This window comes from Mus caroli, unplaced genomic scaffold, assembly GCF_978045245.1.
Source record: "Mus caroli unplaced genomic scaffold, Mus_caroli_1 scaffold_11, whole genome shotgun sequence".
Lineage (NCBI taxonomy): Eukaryota > Metazoa > Chordata > Mammalia > Rodentia > Muridae > Mus > Mus caroli.
The window spans coordinates 120,160,236-120,174,757 of record NW_028227266.1 but is presented as its reverse complement, the minus strand read 5'-3'; the positions used below and the strand labels follow the sequence as shown (position 1 = coordinate 120,174,757).

The following is a 14,522-nucleotide window of genomic DNA, read 5'->3' as shown; positions in this document are numbered from 1 at the left end:
TATTCCTCTAAAGATCATGTGATGGGGAAGGGAAGGGAAGGGAAGGGAAATGTCACTGAGTTGCTGTCAGCCTAAGTGTAGAGGGTCTGTGATGAACTTGGCTTTCCTGCCGGCCTTCTATAGCTGTGTGTACAAGCAACTCCAAAATTAGGAGGTCAAAGCTCAGGATATGGCGGTCATGTGTGCCCACAGACTCATCTAAGTGTGTCCTGCCCTGGCATTTTGTTGTTAGTATAAAATCTCTCAGTCTTGGACACTGGGCACAGTGGTGGTATTGCTAACTTTCCCTGTTTGCTCCCTGGTAAATGACTGCTTCTGTTTTTATTTTATTTTATTTATTTTATTTTATTTTTTTTTTGGTTTTTTCGAGACAGGGTTTCTCTGTGTAGCCCTGGCTGTCCTGGCACTCACTTTGTAGACCAGGCTGGCCTCGAACTCAGAAATCCGCCTGCCTCTGCCTCCCGAGTGCTGGGATTAAAGGCGTGCGCCACCACGCCCAGCTACTGCTTCTGTTTTTAATTTTGCCAAATGCAGTGTGTTGTGTAGTGAAGTCAGGGTTTATTAATCGTGATCGTCTGTGCTGCAGCCATGGTCTCATTATGTCCTCCTGTCAGTGGGGCTTCAGAGCTGGGCTGGCGCTTTCCCCCTTCTGGGTGTTTCTAACCCAGCACAGAGTGAGCATCACTTAGACTCCAAGTCTTGGAGAAGCTGAGGTGATGTCAGGGTTACCTGGCAAGAGGATGATCAGGGAGCTCACGGAGAATTCATCTGCCCTCTCACCTCTAGAGGCCGCTCACTCCTGTTCCTTGGGACAGTGACTGACCAATGGCCCTTACAGTTAGTTTTCATGGACCCCAGGGAGACAGGGAGAGAAACTTGCTGGTTTTTGTGGTACTCCAGACTCTGGTGTCTGCTTGTCTGTCTGCTTCTGTCCATTTGTCAGAGAAAGGGTTTTTAGACTTCTAGGTGTAGATAGAGCTCAGTGGAAAACTGCTTGCCCAGTTCCGTGACCTCATAGGGTAAGACACACAGTGCAGCTACACCCTGATACCTTTTGAGATATTTCAAAGCCCCAGGGAGTCTGAGGTTTGTTTGTGTTGATCTCCTGTTAAGCAGCAGAAACGTCATGGAGTGTTCTGGACCACATGATTCCAGAGAGCTTTTGCAGAGCCCTAAGAATGGACAAGCCAAAGGGCAGAAGGCAGCTCATCGGCTCAGCCAGTCTTTCAGGCTAGGTAAGGCTTGGTTAGAGCAGTCTGTGGGCTGAGGACCGTCGAGAGGAGCCCCCAGCCCCATATTTGCTTTCTTTTCCATGCCTTCCCGTACTTCATTCTGCTCATGGTGGTGTCTGTTCCTCCTGGGTAACCTATACTCTTCGACCACAGAAAACCCAACTGAGCTGAGGCCCAAGAGCATCATAGGAGGCCAGCAGAATGAATCCATATTTCTCCTCAGGTATGTAAAACCCAGTTGCACCACCAACCAGTCAGAAGATAACAAAATTCATATTTTAAAGTTCCTGGCTAGAAAAGAAAACACTAATCCATGCTTCTACCACAAGCCTTGAAGAGAGTCAGTGCTCATCCCCAGGTGGACATGAACACAGAGAACGAAGCGTCTGGGAAGGAGGACATGAGAGTGGGAGGGAGACAAGGGGGTGGATGCGTGTGCGTGTGCAGAACACATCGTCATGAGAGCCATTGCTGAGTATAGTCAGTAGATGCTGGTGACACACTAAACATGTAGCAAATGTCACCAAAGGAAAAGGCTGTGTGTGTAGCATGCAGTTTAGACATAAGTAACTGATTACCCAGGAAACTATCCACGGAGCAGTTACAGGGCCAGCGGGAGGCTCAGTAGGCCACACACCTGGGAGACCAAGGGTTGGGGAGCACCAGATGTGCAGAGACATCCTCGGACTTCCACTTGCATGGGCACATGTACCAACACTCTTTACAAGAAGCAGCTGCACAAATTACAGTCACTAAAAAGTTAGGCCTCAAGCTGCTTATATGCTGAGGACCTATGCAAGAGGCATGGAGCCCTTCCTCCCAGCTCCCCTCCACTCTCCCTGCTAGGAGACAGGGAACGGACAGGATCGCTTCTGCAGCCTGTTAAGTTGCTGTGTGTTTTCCAGTTCACGGCCCACTCCAAGGACTAGCGCCATGGTGGAACTAAATCCTGGAGAGGGTGAGGACCCCAGCTCACCTCAGAAGACCTCTCCCTTATCCAAGGTGAGCAGCCATGGGATTTATGACACATTAGAGACACTTGTGGAGAACATTACCAGTTGATGTGTGAACCCTGCTGTGAGGATGGCATTCATTGACCATGGTGTGAACCCTGATCGATGCTGGATTTCCTGGCAAGCACAAGGCCCTGGTTGTTGCTTAGAGATAGGCTTTCAGTGGTGATTATATTGAGGTATAACGGACATGAAATACAATTTACCCATTTAAAGTAGATGTTTCATGGGCTGTAATGGGATTCACAGGCTGTGTGACTGTTATCCCAGCCAATCAGAGAGCTGCTTTCATTATCCTATAAAGAAACACTGTAACTGTTTGCCGTCACACTTGGCCTCCTCCAAGTCCCCACTCTAGTCCATGGGTTTTCCTAGACAGCCTATTCTACACACTTCATGTCAATAGAATTACAGAATATGTAGTCATTAATCATTGTATTACAGTTTGTGTGTGTGTATAACGTGTGTGTGTACCCCCACTGACACAATGCAATATGTGTGTGTGTGTTTAATTCTTTAGAAGCAAGGCAGCATGCCAGCCAGAACTTTTAAAATCCAACAATTTAATTTCCTGAGGAGGATAGAAGTAGTCGCATGTTTTGTGGATAAAAGATGGGGCAAGGCTCACCGTAAGAAACAAGACCAAGCCAAACCCTGGGCAGTGCTAAGTCACCTTTACCTCACGGTGTGGGAGGATAGCAGTGTGATCCTGGCTGGCCTAGTGGTGAGAACTGTTAGTGTGATTGACCAGGCAGCAGTGAGAACTGTTGGTGTGACCAGTCAGTGGTGAGAGCTGTTGGTGTGACCAGTCAGTGGTGAGAACTGTTGGTGTGACCAGTCAGTGGTGAGAGCTGTTGGTGTGACCAGTCAGTGGTGAGAACTGTTGGTGTGACCAGTCAGTGGTGAGAGCTGTTGGTATGTCCAGTCAGTGGTGAGAGCTATTGGTGTGACCAGTCAGTGGTGAGAGCTGTTGGTGTGACCAGTCAGTGGTGAGAGCTGTTGGTGTGACCAGTCAGTGGTGAGAGCTGTTGGTGTGACCAGTCAGTGGTGAGAGCTGTTGGTGTGACCAGTCAGTGGTGAGAGCTGTTGGTGTGACCAGTCAGTGGTGAGAGCTGTTGGTGTGACCAGTCAGTGGTGAGAGCTGTTGGTGTGACCAGTCAGTGGTGAGAGCTGTTGGTGTGACCAGGCACACACAGTTCAGTATTTATGTGAAGACCCATCAGACTGACAGTATCTTCATCACACTTGAAGTTCATTGACACAGGCGTCCAGGACCTCTGGTCTGTTGCTCTCCTTAGTAAATGTGAAGTGTGACTTTTGCTCTTGTTTCAGATGACAAGCGGGCACCTGAGCCAGGGGGCCCTTGAGTCCCAGATGAGAGAGCTGATCTACACGGACTCGGATCTTGTGATCACCCCAATTATAGACAATCCGAAGGTGCAGAGGGACGCCCACTGTGTGGGGGAGGGGAGGTCAGCGCATTCTCTGCCTCACTGTGTCTCCTCTCCTCTCCTCGGCTGCTTGGCCTATGTGCTGCATTGCCACAGGCCCTAGCCCTCCCCTTCCCTTCCCTTACACGTCAGTGCAGTGGGTATGCTTCATCCTGCTTGATCTCACTTGTTGCATGCCATGGAGGTCCACCAACCTCTAGATCCCAGCCTCAACTCCCATTCCCATCCTGATTCTAGCTGTGCTTACAAAGCACAGGGCTCAGTGATGGGGAAGGATGGGCTGGTCACACAGAGCCAGTCTCTTGCATGGTGTCCAGACTGATGTGGGGGACAGTGTGGCCCTGGGGTCTCAGCTCCTGGTGTGCTCTTTGCTTCTGTAAGAGCAGTGTGTTGCTGATGGGGACAGGGACTCAAGGTGAAGCATTGTCTCTGACTCCTAGTTTGCTGTGATTTCCAGGCCACACACTCACCCTCTGACTTTGCTCCATGTTTTTTTTCTCCTCCTCCTCTTCTTCCTCCTCCTCTCCCTCCTCCCCCTCCTCCTCCTCCTCCTCCTCCTCCTTTCTTCTTCTTTTAAAATATTTATTTATAGCCAGGCGTGGTGGCGCACGCCTTTAATCCCAGTGCTCCAGAGGCAGAGGCAGGCATTCTGAGTTCAAGGCTAGCCTGGTCTACAAAGTGAGTTCCAGGACAGCCAGGGCTATACAGAGAAACCCTGTCTCAAAAAACAAAAAACAAAACAAAACAAACAAACAAACAAACAAAAGAAGATTTATTTATTTTATCTATATAAGTACACTGTCACTGTCTTCAGACACACCAGAAGAAGGAATCACATTCCATCATGGATGGTTGTGAGCCACCATGTGGTTGCTGGGAATTGAACTCAGGACCTCTAGAGGAGCAGTCAGTGCTCTTAACCACGGAGCCATCTCTCCAGCCCCCTTTGTTTAAGTCTTCCAGCTTTGTATTTTTAAAAATCTTTTCCACATTCATTTGTGTCAGTGTCCCCTGCTCTCATCTGGGAACGTGTTGATTTCCTAGACAGGCAGTCTTTGCCTTACATGACCATCTCCTATAAAGGACTGAGTCTTTCCATGAGTCAGAGTCTGGCGGAGAGACTGGACTGCGCTAGGCTTCATGGGTAATGCAGTGTTGTCCCCATGGCCTTTGTAGACCAGCATGTGATTCCATTGGTTGGAGTCTCTTCCTTTATTTCCTTACTTAAGGTTACTGGAAAACTTTAGCAAGCAGAAATTTTGTTTCTTAAACTATTTTTATCTAAACAATTGTCAGTTATATTTTTAAAACAAGTTTTAGATTCAGGAAAAGGCTTGAGGTTAGAGAAAGCCTTGCTTGCCTTTGCTCTGCCTAGCCTGACGTGGTCGCCATAGGCTCAGGGTGGCAGGCCAAGGACTTAGTGACCCCAGTCTCCACTAACTCCACCCACTGACTCTGATGTCTTTTTTTCTGCTCAAGGCCCACATCACACTTGCAACCCCTCCATCCGTCTACTGTAGTCTGTCCCTGGCTGTCATGGCCTGTGACACTTCGTGACTGTAGCCCTTTGCTGAGTGACCGTCAGGTGTTTTGTGGAGTGTCTTTAGTTTAGATTTTGCAAGGACTTAGAGCATCAGATTTGAGTAAGACTCATTTTGTCATTTTGTCAAGAATGCTGTCTGTCTGTGAGGGCTAAAGACAGCAGCACACAGTTCTGCAGATGTTAGGCACAGGGGTGACTGATCACCTCTGGAGGCGAGGGGCCCATGCTCTAAACTCCTAGACCAGCCACTGATTTCTTCATCACAGGATTTCTCAGATGAAGTGCAGGTGCATGATGAAGTATATAAGTGTTAGTGCCCTCAGCAACAGCCATTCCCTTCTCAAAGACAGCCATCAAGGTCTTCCTGTCCTTCTTCACTGCCCATGCCACATCAAGACCTTAGCCCGCCTTCCACCCCCACCGACACTGTCCACACCACACCAGTCTAACAACTTGTTTCTTTATTATTTTTAAGAAGTTTCTCTCTGTGAAGATCTGTCTATAATTTTGTCCTGCCTGTTTGCCTTGTTTTCCCAGTCAGATGTCAATGTCTGACAGTAGAGTCATGTGTTTAATGGCTTGGCTCCTCCTCAGCTCAGTGGCTCACTGCGGCAGGACCTGAGCACTCTGTGAGGCTCTGTCTTACTGAAGATATTGGTGGAAATGGATTTTAAAACGAAACACTCTATTTATATTTATATCTTTGAATCTCACGTGGCACCATTGAATTATTTTTGTTTGCTGGTGCTTTGAGACAGGGTCTTGCTCTGTAGCCTAGGTGAACCCTTAGCTCTCCTGCCTGTACCTCCCAGGGCTGGGACCACAGGGTTATGCCCTACACCCAGCCTGAATCCTTTTGATGACAGACCAAAGGGTTAAGTGTCAGATGGTTCTTTTCTGACTTTGTTGGTCTGTGTTTGGATACAGGGACAGCTATTGAGTTTAAGAGGTTTCTTAAAAGTGGCTTTCCTACCACAGATAATGAAACAGCCTGCAATCAAGTTTGACCCAAAAATCTTGCACCTACCGGCATATTCTGGTAAGTCACAGAGCCATCGAACACGCAGGCCTTTGTACACAGATTGCATATGAACCTTCCTTACTTGCAAATGGAGGGTTTGTGAGAGGAATAGCTAACGACCTGTTTTCTTGTTAATGCTTTCAGCCCACCTCCTGCACACTAGGGGTCAACTGCAGATGTCTCGTCCTTGCCAGCTTTTGATTTTCCTCTGGGCTGATGTCCTTTTGTGGGTGGGGAAGCCTCTGGGGTGCTGGGCCTGTTTTCTTGCTAAGTGTATGGAGAGTCTCTGCCCTTCCCTGGTAAAGACAGCGAGATGTCAGTCTTGCATGTTGCTGCCGTGAGTGCCAACAGTCCAAAGGTTTGGGATCGTGTTAGAAGGACCAGGACAGTGGAGAGCAAAGTTGGGTGGCTCACCCCTCATGGGGAAGGTGTCTGAGAAGAGATAGCTGACGGCTGCTGATCATTACCCTTCAGCCCATGAAAGTCTTTCCTGGAGTAAACCTCAGGAATTTTGCTGTTTATCTTTTTAGTGGGCCAGTTCTCCCCTGTGGCTAGGTCACTTGGTGATTGGGACTAAATTCCAGATAACAAAACAGATGCACAGTTAAGAAGACACCAACTTACAAGTGTGCAGGCCAAGCTCATACATGGAAACAAGCTAAGAGCAAAGCCTCCAAGAGGGACGCTTCTGAGGGACCAAAGTGACAGAGTCATAGTGTAGCCAGCATCGAGAACCCTTACCCATGAAACCCAGGAAATCACCCAGTCCTTCTCCTGAGAGTTAGAGAACAGTTGCAGTTTTTACAAACGAGTCTGTCTATGGATAGAGATCTGTGCGGTTAGACGACATTTCTGTTGTCTTTGGTTTGTGTAGGAAGCTGGAGGCTGGAGTTCCAGGTTTTGCCAGCCACCCTACCAACCTGGATATGTCTAACAGTCATTTTACCAGACTTGTAAAAATGTGTGTAGATGTTGAGTGGATGTAGCTGTATGTGGTTGGGCCTGTGCACATGCAAGTGTGAGCATGTGTGTCAGAGCATGGCCCCAATGTTATCCTTAGACACGCTGTCTACCTCTTCAGAGGGAGGTCCCTTGATCTGAGCTCATTGACTAGACTAGACTGGCTGGCCACGGAGCCCCAGGAAGCCTCAGCTGTCACTTCCTGAGGGTCAGGATTGCACGTGTGGCTTCAGACTCACGTCCTCATGCTTGCAAGGCTCCCTGTCTCCCCAGCTCTCTGACCTGAAAAGATTATTATTATGGTCATTATCATTACTGTTACTATTGTAGCTGTTGTTCACTGACATGGTTATGTCTCCCTGAGTAGAGACCAGCCAAGCAGAGCATCTCCTCAGAGCGGGGGTGGGGTGCCTTTCTGTTAACAGTCATGTGGTGTTTCCTCTTCATCCCGGCCCTGAGTTCTCTGTTCCTCTGCTTCTCACTCGATGTCTGCTCAGCCCTCTCCACTTCGCACATGCCCCCTTGGCTTCCTTCTCTCCACAGTGGAGAAGTTGCTGGTCCTCAAGGACCAAGACTGGAATGACTTCCTGCAGCAGGTGTGCTCCCAGATCGACTCCAGTGAGAAGAGCACAGGGGCACTGCGGGCCAAGCTGAACCTCCTGTGCTATCTGTGTGTGGTGGCCACGCACAAGGAGGTGGCCACCAGGCTGCTTCACTCCCCGCTGGTAGGTACTGCAGGGTGGATGGGCTTCCCAGGGACCCACCACCTACTCTGTATGGTTGGCCTCTGTATCTCAAAGACATGTGAACAAGGGCTTGGGGCCGAGTGAGGGTCAGCTCAGAAGTAGAACAGAACAGGCAATTAAAAATAGACCAAGGACACACACACACACACACACACACACACACACGTTGTAGAACAGGGGATCCCAGGGCCTTACCCAGGCCAGGCAGGGGCTCTGCCACTGAACCACATCCCTGACCCTAGTTTTTATTTTGAGCTACCATCTGAGTTCCCCAGTCCTTGAACATGTTCTGTAGCTTAGTTAGATCTTGATCATATGATCCTCCTGCCTCAGCTTCCCAAGTTGCTGGGATTATAGGCCTGTGCCACCATGTCCAGTTGGTTACAATCGTAATCTGATTTAATTACAAAGAATAAAGTGATTTATTTTTTAATGAAAATTTTTCTCATGAAGGTTTTGGAAAACCATCCTCAACTCCTTCCTTGAAGCAGTTGTGTGGATGGTGATTTCGAACTGTGGACATTTTTGTTAAGTGTTGGCTGGGAGCCGTTGTACCTGTCCGTAATCAGGAGACGGAGCTCTGTGCTGGTGTAAACTCGGGTGGCTTCTGCTCCTGGCCACCTGGACAAATGCTAAGGTTTCCAATGTGTGAAAGGACAGAAAGCCGTACAGCATTCGCTTCCTGTTCTCCTTGGTGGGCCTCACTGGTGACTGTCATCGGCAGAGCTCCTCAGGCCAGCCTCTGGAAGGTGCAACTGTGGCAGTTGCTACTGAGCCCCTGAAGTCAGCCTGAAGAAGTTTCGGTTCATTTTGCTCCCTCCTAAGTCACTATGAAGGTTGCTTGTGTGTCTGTTGGGGGTGGGGAGAGTACTTAGTAGGACAAATCGAGAACATCTTGTTCTTAAATTTTTAAAGATTCATTTTATCTTTAAATTGTGTGTGTGTGTGTGTGTGTGTGTGTGTGTGTGCGTGCATGTTACATGAGGTGCTCTTGGATGCCAGAAGAGGGTGTCAGATGCCCTGGAGCTGAAGTTACAGATGGTTGGTGGTTATGAACCTCTATGCGGGTGCTGGGAATTGAACCTGGGTTCCCTGCTAATTCACTGATTGCTTTGGATGTTGTTCTGAATAAAACTTACGTTTTGACGTTTTTCTGTTTTAAATTCTAGTTCCAGTTGCTAATCCAGCACCTGCGGATAGCTCCTAACTGGGATATGTAAGTAACATTCGTATTTTAAAGCACATTCTTTGTGATTTTGTAGTTAATGCCAGACACACCTCACCATAAGCACAGTCCTAAGTCACCCGAAGTGAGCCTGCGGTAACCACGAGACACTCACAGCCACAGCCTGTTGTCCCAACGTGGAAGGCCGTCCCTTTTCTGGGTGTTCATTTTGAGATCAACTCACCTTTGGGTTTTTCTTCTTGTGCCTGCCTCTGTCACCTCTGTCTTCCTCCAGTGGCAGGAGTTTCCCCACGGTATTATGGAAACTGATGGGACAATCATGCACGGTGCTCATGTATGGGAGCTGCAGGCTCCAGGCTCCTCTTGCTGGGGCTTGATCACATGATGGAACTGTTTTCTGGGAGGAGTCTATGTGGGATGCAGAAGTGTAGAGTGGGATCCCAGGTCAGCCCTACCTCACCCCCAGGGAAATCACATTCACTGAGCCTCAGTGCTCGAATCTGTAGAGTGGGGCTGTGTCCTCACCTACTCAGTAGATCCTTGGCCGACTGTGGGGCCAGAAGTGAGGTCTGGTGTACCACGGTGGCGAGGTGGGGGTGGGGAGGAGGTGGGAGGTGGGAGGTGGGAGGGGAGGTGGTGGTGGGGTAGTGACTATCTGTGTCATCTTGGAGACTCATGATGGAATGCTGAGGTTGACAGAGGTGTGACAGCAGTTTCTCCTCGTGGTGAGATACGAGGGCATCCGTGGAGTTTTCGAAAGGCTTTGGAAGGAAGTTTTTCTTGTTATCTCAGTGCTGTTCTTGCTGCAAACAGAACTGGGCTGCTGTTTGTCTGATGTCATTTCCTGGTCTGCAGCGCCCCCTGCTGACTTGAAAGTGCTTCTATTCCTTTCTATTTTTTTTTTTTTTTGTCTGCAGGATTTTAATGCTCAGTTTTCACAAACACAATTATCTATCCAATTTTATGACTTACAGTAAAATGTACTAGCCTCTAAAAATGTGTATTATTTAACTGTCCTTTATACTCCTTTTAAATCTTTTAAAATTGATCACTGGGAGTTTTTACACAAGTAACACTCTAATGTATTTACTTGAATTGCACGTCCTGAGAACCAATGAAATCCATGATATTTTGATAATGAATGAAAATCTCAACAAAATACTTTTCACTAGAAAACAAGGGATCTGCTCCAAACACACGAGCTTTGTAGACTGCAGTGCAGACGACAGTGTAACAAGGGTGTCTGCCCGTATTCCCCGGAGCCAACCAGCTTCGAAGCTAACTGTTAAATCATTTTAAACTGAGAGTTACCTATCATGTTGATGGCTCATGCTACATCTTCTTCAGCCAGGCTCTGAGCACTTGCGAGTTTCTGACTCATGGTTGGAAGTTTGGTCAGAAGTGTCGGGAACACTGGTCCATGCCTGCAGCGGCTGCTGAGACTGTCAGCACACAGCGATTGCGTTTCTCAGGTGGTCTACAACCTTCTCGTAGTCACCTTGCGGTAGTAACTCTTCACCAAGCTGTGTCTCTTCAGGGAAGAGTTCTGGACAGCGTCAGCATCTCTTAAGTCAGGGAACTGGGAAAGACCGACTCTCTCCTTAGCAAGCTTGTTCTTCCTCGTTCTTGAAGTTGGGGCCACTCTGGTTTTTGTGGTGGAAGTAGATGCAGCACCGCATGAAGACAGCACTGCACACGCCCGTGGCCATGGCACTGTTTTGGCCCGCCCTCTTTACTCGGCTGGGGTGTGTGCCAGGCCGCAGCCCAACAGGCAGTGGTTAGCTCTAAGCTAGCTCCAAGGCTGATCACAGCACTCAGGCCACTTAGGTCTTATTCTTTTCTAGCACTGTTTAAAAACCCTTTACTATTTAAATTTGGAAAAAAAGTTTTTTGTTTTATCAGTTAAAAACATTTTACTGAGGTAGTATCTTACTGTATAGCCCAGGCTGACTTGGACCTCCTGGCTTTATGCCTTCCTGAGTGCTGGAGTTAGAGGTGTGTGCCACCCTGCCCTCTGCTCTCTGCTACTTGTTGTTTTCTTTCAAATACTGCTTTTAGGTCTTAACATTTTTCTGTCTCTGTCATCCAAGTTTGCTTTATATATAGGAAACCAAATTTAGTAAGGCATAGCATTGTCTTATGTGCCTTAGTAAGGCATGGCATCATCGTATGTGTCTTTTCTCCCCACAACACATGTGACTTTAATATTATTGACAACTCAAGGCCATTTTCCACACTCCCATCTCTACCTGCCAAGCACTTGGGGTACACTGCGCACACATCACCACACCTGGCTTTTAAGTGGGTGCTGGAACTTTGACCTCTCCAGTGGCTTGGCCGGGCTTCCCTCTGAAGCTGGCGTCTCTCTTTGGTCTTAGTTACTCTCTGTTGCTGTACTAAGACACCAGAACCAAGGCAACTTATAGAAAAGAGAGTTTATTTGGGGTTTACATCAGCACAGGGTTAGAACCTATGAACATCATGGCAGGGAACCTGGCATCAAGCCGGCAGGCATGCAGCAAGACCAGCTGAGAGCTCACATCTTCATCTGTAGGTTGGAGGCAGAGAACACTAACTGGGCCTGGCATGGGTTTTTGAAACCTTAAAGCCCACCCCTGTGACATACCTCCTCCACAGAGGCCATGCCTCCCTATCCTTCCCAAACAATTCCACCAACTAGGGACAAAGTATTCACACATGAGCATGGAGCCATTGTCACCCAGACCACCATCGCCCCCCCAGCTCCAGGATAGGAAACCACAGACTTGGGTCCTGCACCTGTCCCCTGTCCTCCTCAGTATGGATCACCTGCTGTGGGGATATCACAGCCTTCCCTGAAGGCCTGCTCATCCCAGTGGCTCTCAGGAGGTTATTTTCCACCATACTGTCCGCTTCATCTCTCTGGGTCCCCTGGGGTTTCTGTTCCACTTCCAGCTTCCTTTGGTTTCTGGTTATCTTGCAGGTCAGCGAATCTTTCATGTCCGTAGACTCTTTGTGTCTTTTTTCCCAATGAAAGTTTTATCAACATGACTTTTTTCAAATCACTCTGAAGCACTGCTTAGTAATTTATCAACATTCAGTGAGGTTATCAGAGCCACCTCATTAAAACTAGTGTTTATTAAAATAGAAGAATAGAGGCTGGAGAGATGGCTCAGTGGTTACAAAAGCACCAGCCGTTCTCACAGAGGCCTTGGGGATTGAACCACCTGTAACTCCAGTTCCAGGGACTCAGACGCCCTCTTCTACCCCCCATGAGCATTGTGAGCACTGGGTGCACATGTCTGCATGCAGGCAAAGCACAGATACATATAAAATAAAATAAAGGAGAAAATTTCAGCCAAAGAGAAAGGCTTTCATAAGATTAATAATTTATATTCTCCAGGTTTTTAAAAATCACAAACTGTCTAAACTTTGACACTGTGATTCGTGTTCTGTATGTACGTGACAGGGAGTTTCCCTGCACGGGGGCCTGCTCTGTCGTAGTGTATGTATGCGAGTGTGTGTGTGCATGTGCATGCCCCAGTGTGCATGTGGAGGTCAGAGAACAACCTTCAGGCGTCAGTTCTCTCCTTCCACTGTGTGGGTTCCAGGATTGAACCCAAGTCATCAGACTTGGTGGCAAGCTCCTTTACCCACTGAGCCCTCTTGCCAGCCCCACTTCCCCATCTTACAGCTGACTCAGGTCATCAATACGTAGTGGCTGGTAGTGATGACTGATGCCCGTGTTTCTCTTTCTCTAGACGGTCCAAGGTTGCTCGGGTGGTCGGCATGCTGGCCTTGCACACAACAGAACTTCAGGAAAATGTGCCTGTTATCGAGGTGATTTCTTCCATTACTGATACCTTCTGTATGGCAGGAAAGATTGCTTATAACTTAGCACACTCAGCTTTCATTGGCCTCCACTTAATTTTGATTTGGGGGAATTGTGCAGTTGTAAGACATGGCCCTTGGGACCCTCTGTGGGCTCTAACTCAGTTCATCTTCATGTGGAGTTTGGCCTCTTGGAGGCCACAGAGGCCCAGACTGCTTTAAAGCACGGCTCATACTTAAGTCAGTTCAGTTCCTTCTGGGTTTTCACGCTGAGTTCACTACTTCCCCCCTTGTCCCAGGACAGCAGCTCCCTGACAGGTGAGCCCTGTGCTTGGAGGTTCTCTGTGTCCTGAAGACCTTTTTTGGAATCAGCGTCACCCTCCCCTGCCTTATTTTGGTGCTGGGAGTCTCACTGAGGGCCCACGCGTGCTAGGCACGCACTGGCATTAGCAAGGGTTTTGCTGGGTGTGGTGGTGCATGCCTTTCATCCCAGCAGGGCAGACCTGGTCTATACAGGAGCTCCAGGCCAACCAAGGCTACACAGTGAGACCTTGACTCAAAGAACTGAAAATGGGAAGATGAAAGGGATTTATGTGGCTACCCAGCGACGCTCTGCCTGTGCAGTGAATGTCACCACCATGTGGCTGCCCCAGCTGTGTGCAGTCTGTGATGTAACTTAACAGTCTGGGCAGGCTCAGAGTGGCTGATGTGAGTCTGGGACAGTGGCAGCAGCAGCAACAGGGTGGATGAACCGGCAGGTTATGGGGATGAGCAGGCAAAAAGTAAATGCTTTTTTGAGGGCCTCGTGGCTGGGCTGCCTGGGGAAGATATCATTAAGGTGGATCTTCCTACAGTTAATTGAGAGAGACCCTCACGGATCTTTCTTGAGGCTCATATCATAATTCGTTCCAGATCCAGTTAGGTAGACAACCTAGGCTAGCCATCGCTCACCTACGTAGATATACTCATACCTAGCCTTGTTTCCTGGTTGCACTTTGATGGCTGTTGAGAGATTTGCTGATCGCTATGATAATATTTGAAAGCAGAGGCTGGCAGAATAAATTCTATGTTTAATATTCAAACTGCTGCATCGTCACAGACCTGCAAATGAAAGCCAGAACGATATGCCCAGTAGTCACCATGTTGTGGGAACTCAAAACTCCACACAACTATAAATGTTGGGGGGGAGCACTGGGGAGCAGTGGCTCCCACAGACTGCTGGTGGGAATGCAAGTGGGCGTGGCTGTTCTGGAAGACCTGCCGTTTCTCCCAGGGCTGAAGACATCTTTTCCTGCGATCTCATAGCGTCTGTCTGCTATCCCCCAGCTCTGGGTCCCTCGTGGCATGTGAAGGCATGTGTACCTGCAGTGTTGTCTGTACCAGCCTCACACTTATCAGAATGGATAGAGTGGGGATGCTCACTACACGAGGCACCAGCAGCACTGACAAGAACAAGCCGCAGCTCTGGGCTGGAGTGAAGCTCGTGGGTGGTGCTCGTCATGGACATGAGTGGGCAGAACCATGAAGTGACCCATCTGGGTACCGAGGAGTACCCAGAGG

General features: G+C 48.6%; 1 protein-coding gene and 1 pseudogene across 4 annotated transcripts in view; one reads left to right on the top strand and one right to left on the bottom strand.

Annotated features, from left to right (window-relative positions):
* Ulk4 (unc-51 like kinase 4) overlaps window positions 1–14,522 on the top strand; it is a 283,459-nt gene that overhangs the window by 17,166 nt on the left and 251,771 nt on the right. For 3 of the 4 annotated variants that reach the window (XM_021173384.3, XM_021173383.3, XM_085828190.1), the window contains exons 10-17: window positions 1,114–1,235; window positions 1,386–1,455; window positions 2,138–2,234; window positions 3,578–3,682; window positions 6,218–6,278; window positions 7,764–7,945; window positions 9,136–9,182; window positions 12,893–12,971. In XM_021173384.3, coding sequence (XP_021029043.1) covers window positions 1,114–1,235; window positions 1,386–1,455; window positions 2,138–2,234; window positions 3,578–3,682; window positions 6,218–6,278; window positions 7,764–7,945; window positions 9,136–9,182; window positions 12,893–12,971 — 763 coding nt within the window. The remainder of the gene's footprint in view (window positions 1–1,113; window positions 1,236–1,385; window positions 1,456–2,137; window positions 2,235–3,577; window positions 3,683–6,217; window positions 6,279–7,763; window positions 7,946–9,135; window positions 9,183–12,892; window positions 12,972–14,522) is intronic. The other variant, XM_021173385.3, reaches the window with a different exon arrangement.
* LOC110301392 (mitochondrial import receptor subunit TOM20 homolog pseudogene) lies at window positions 10,480–12,131 on the bottom strand (annotated as a pseudogene).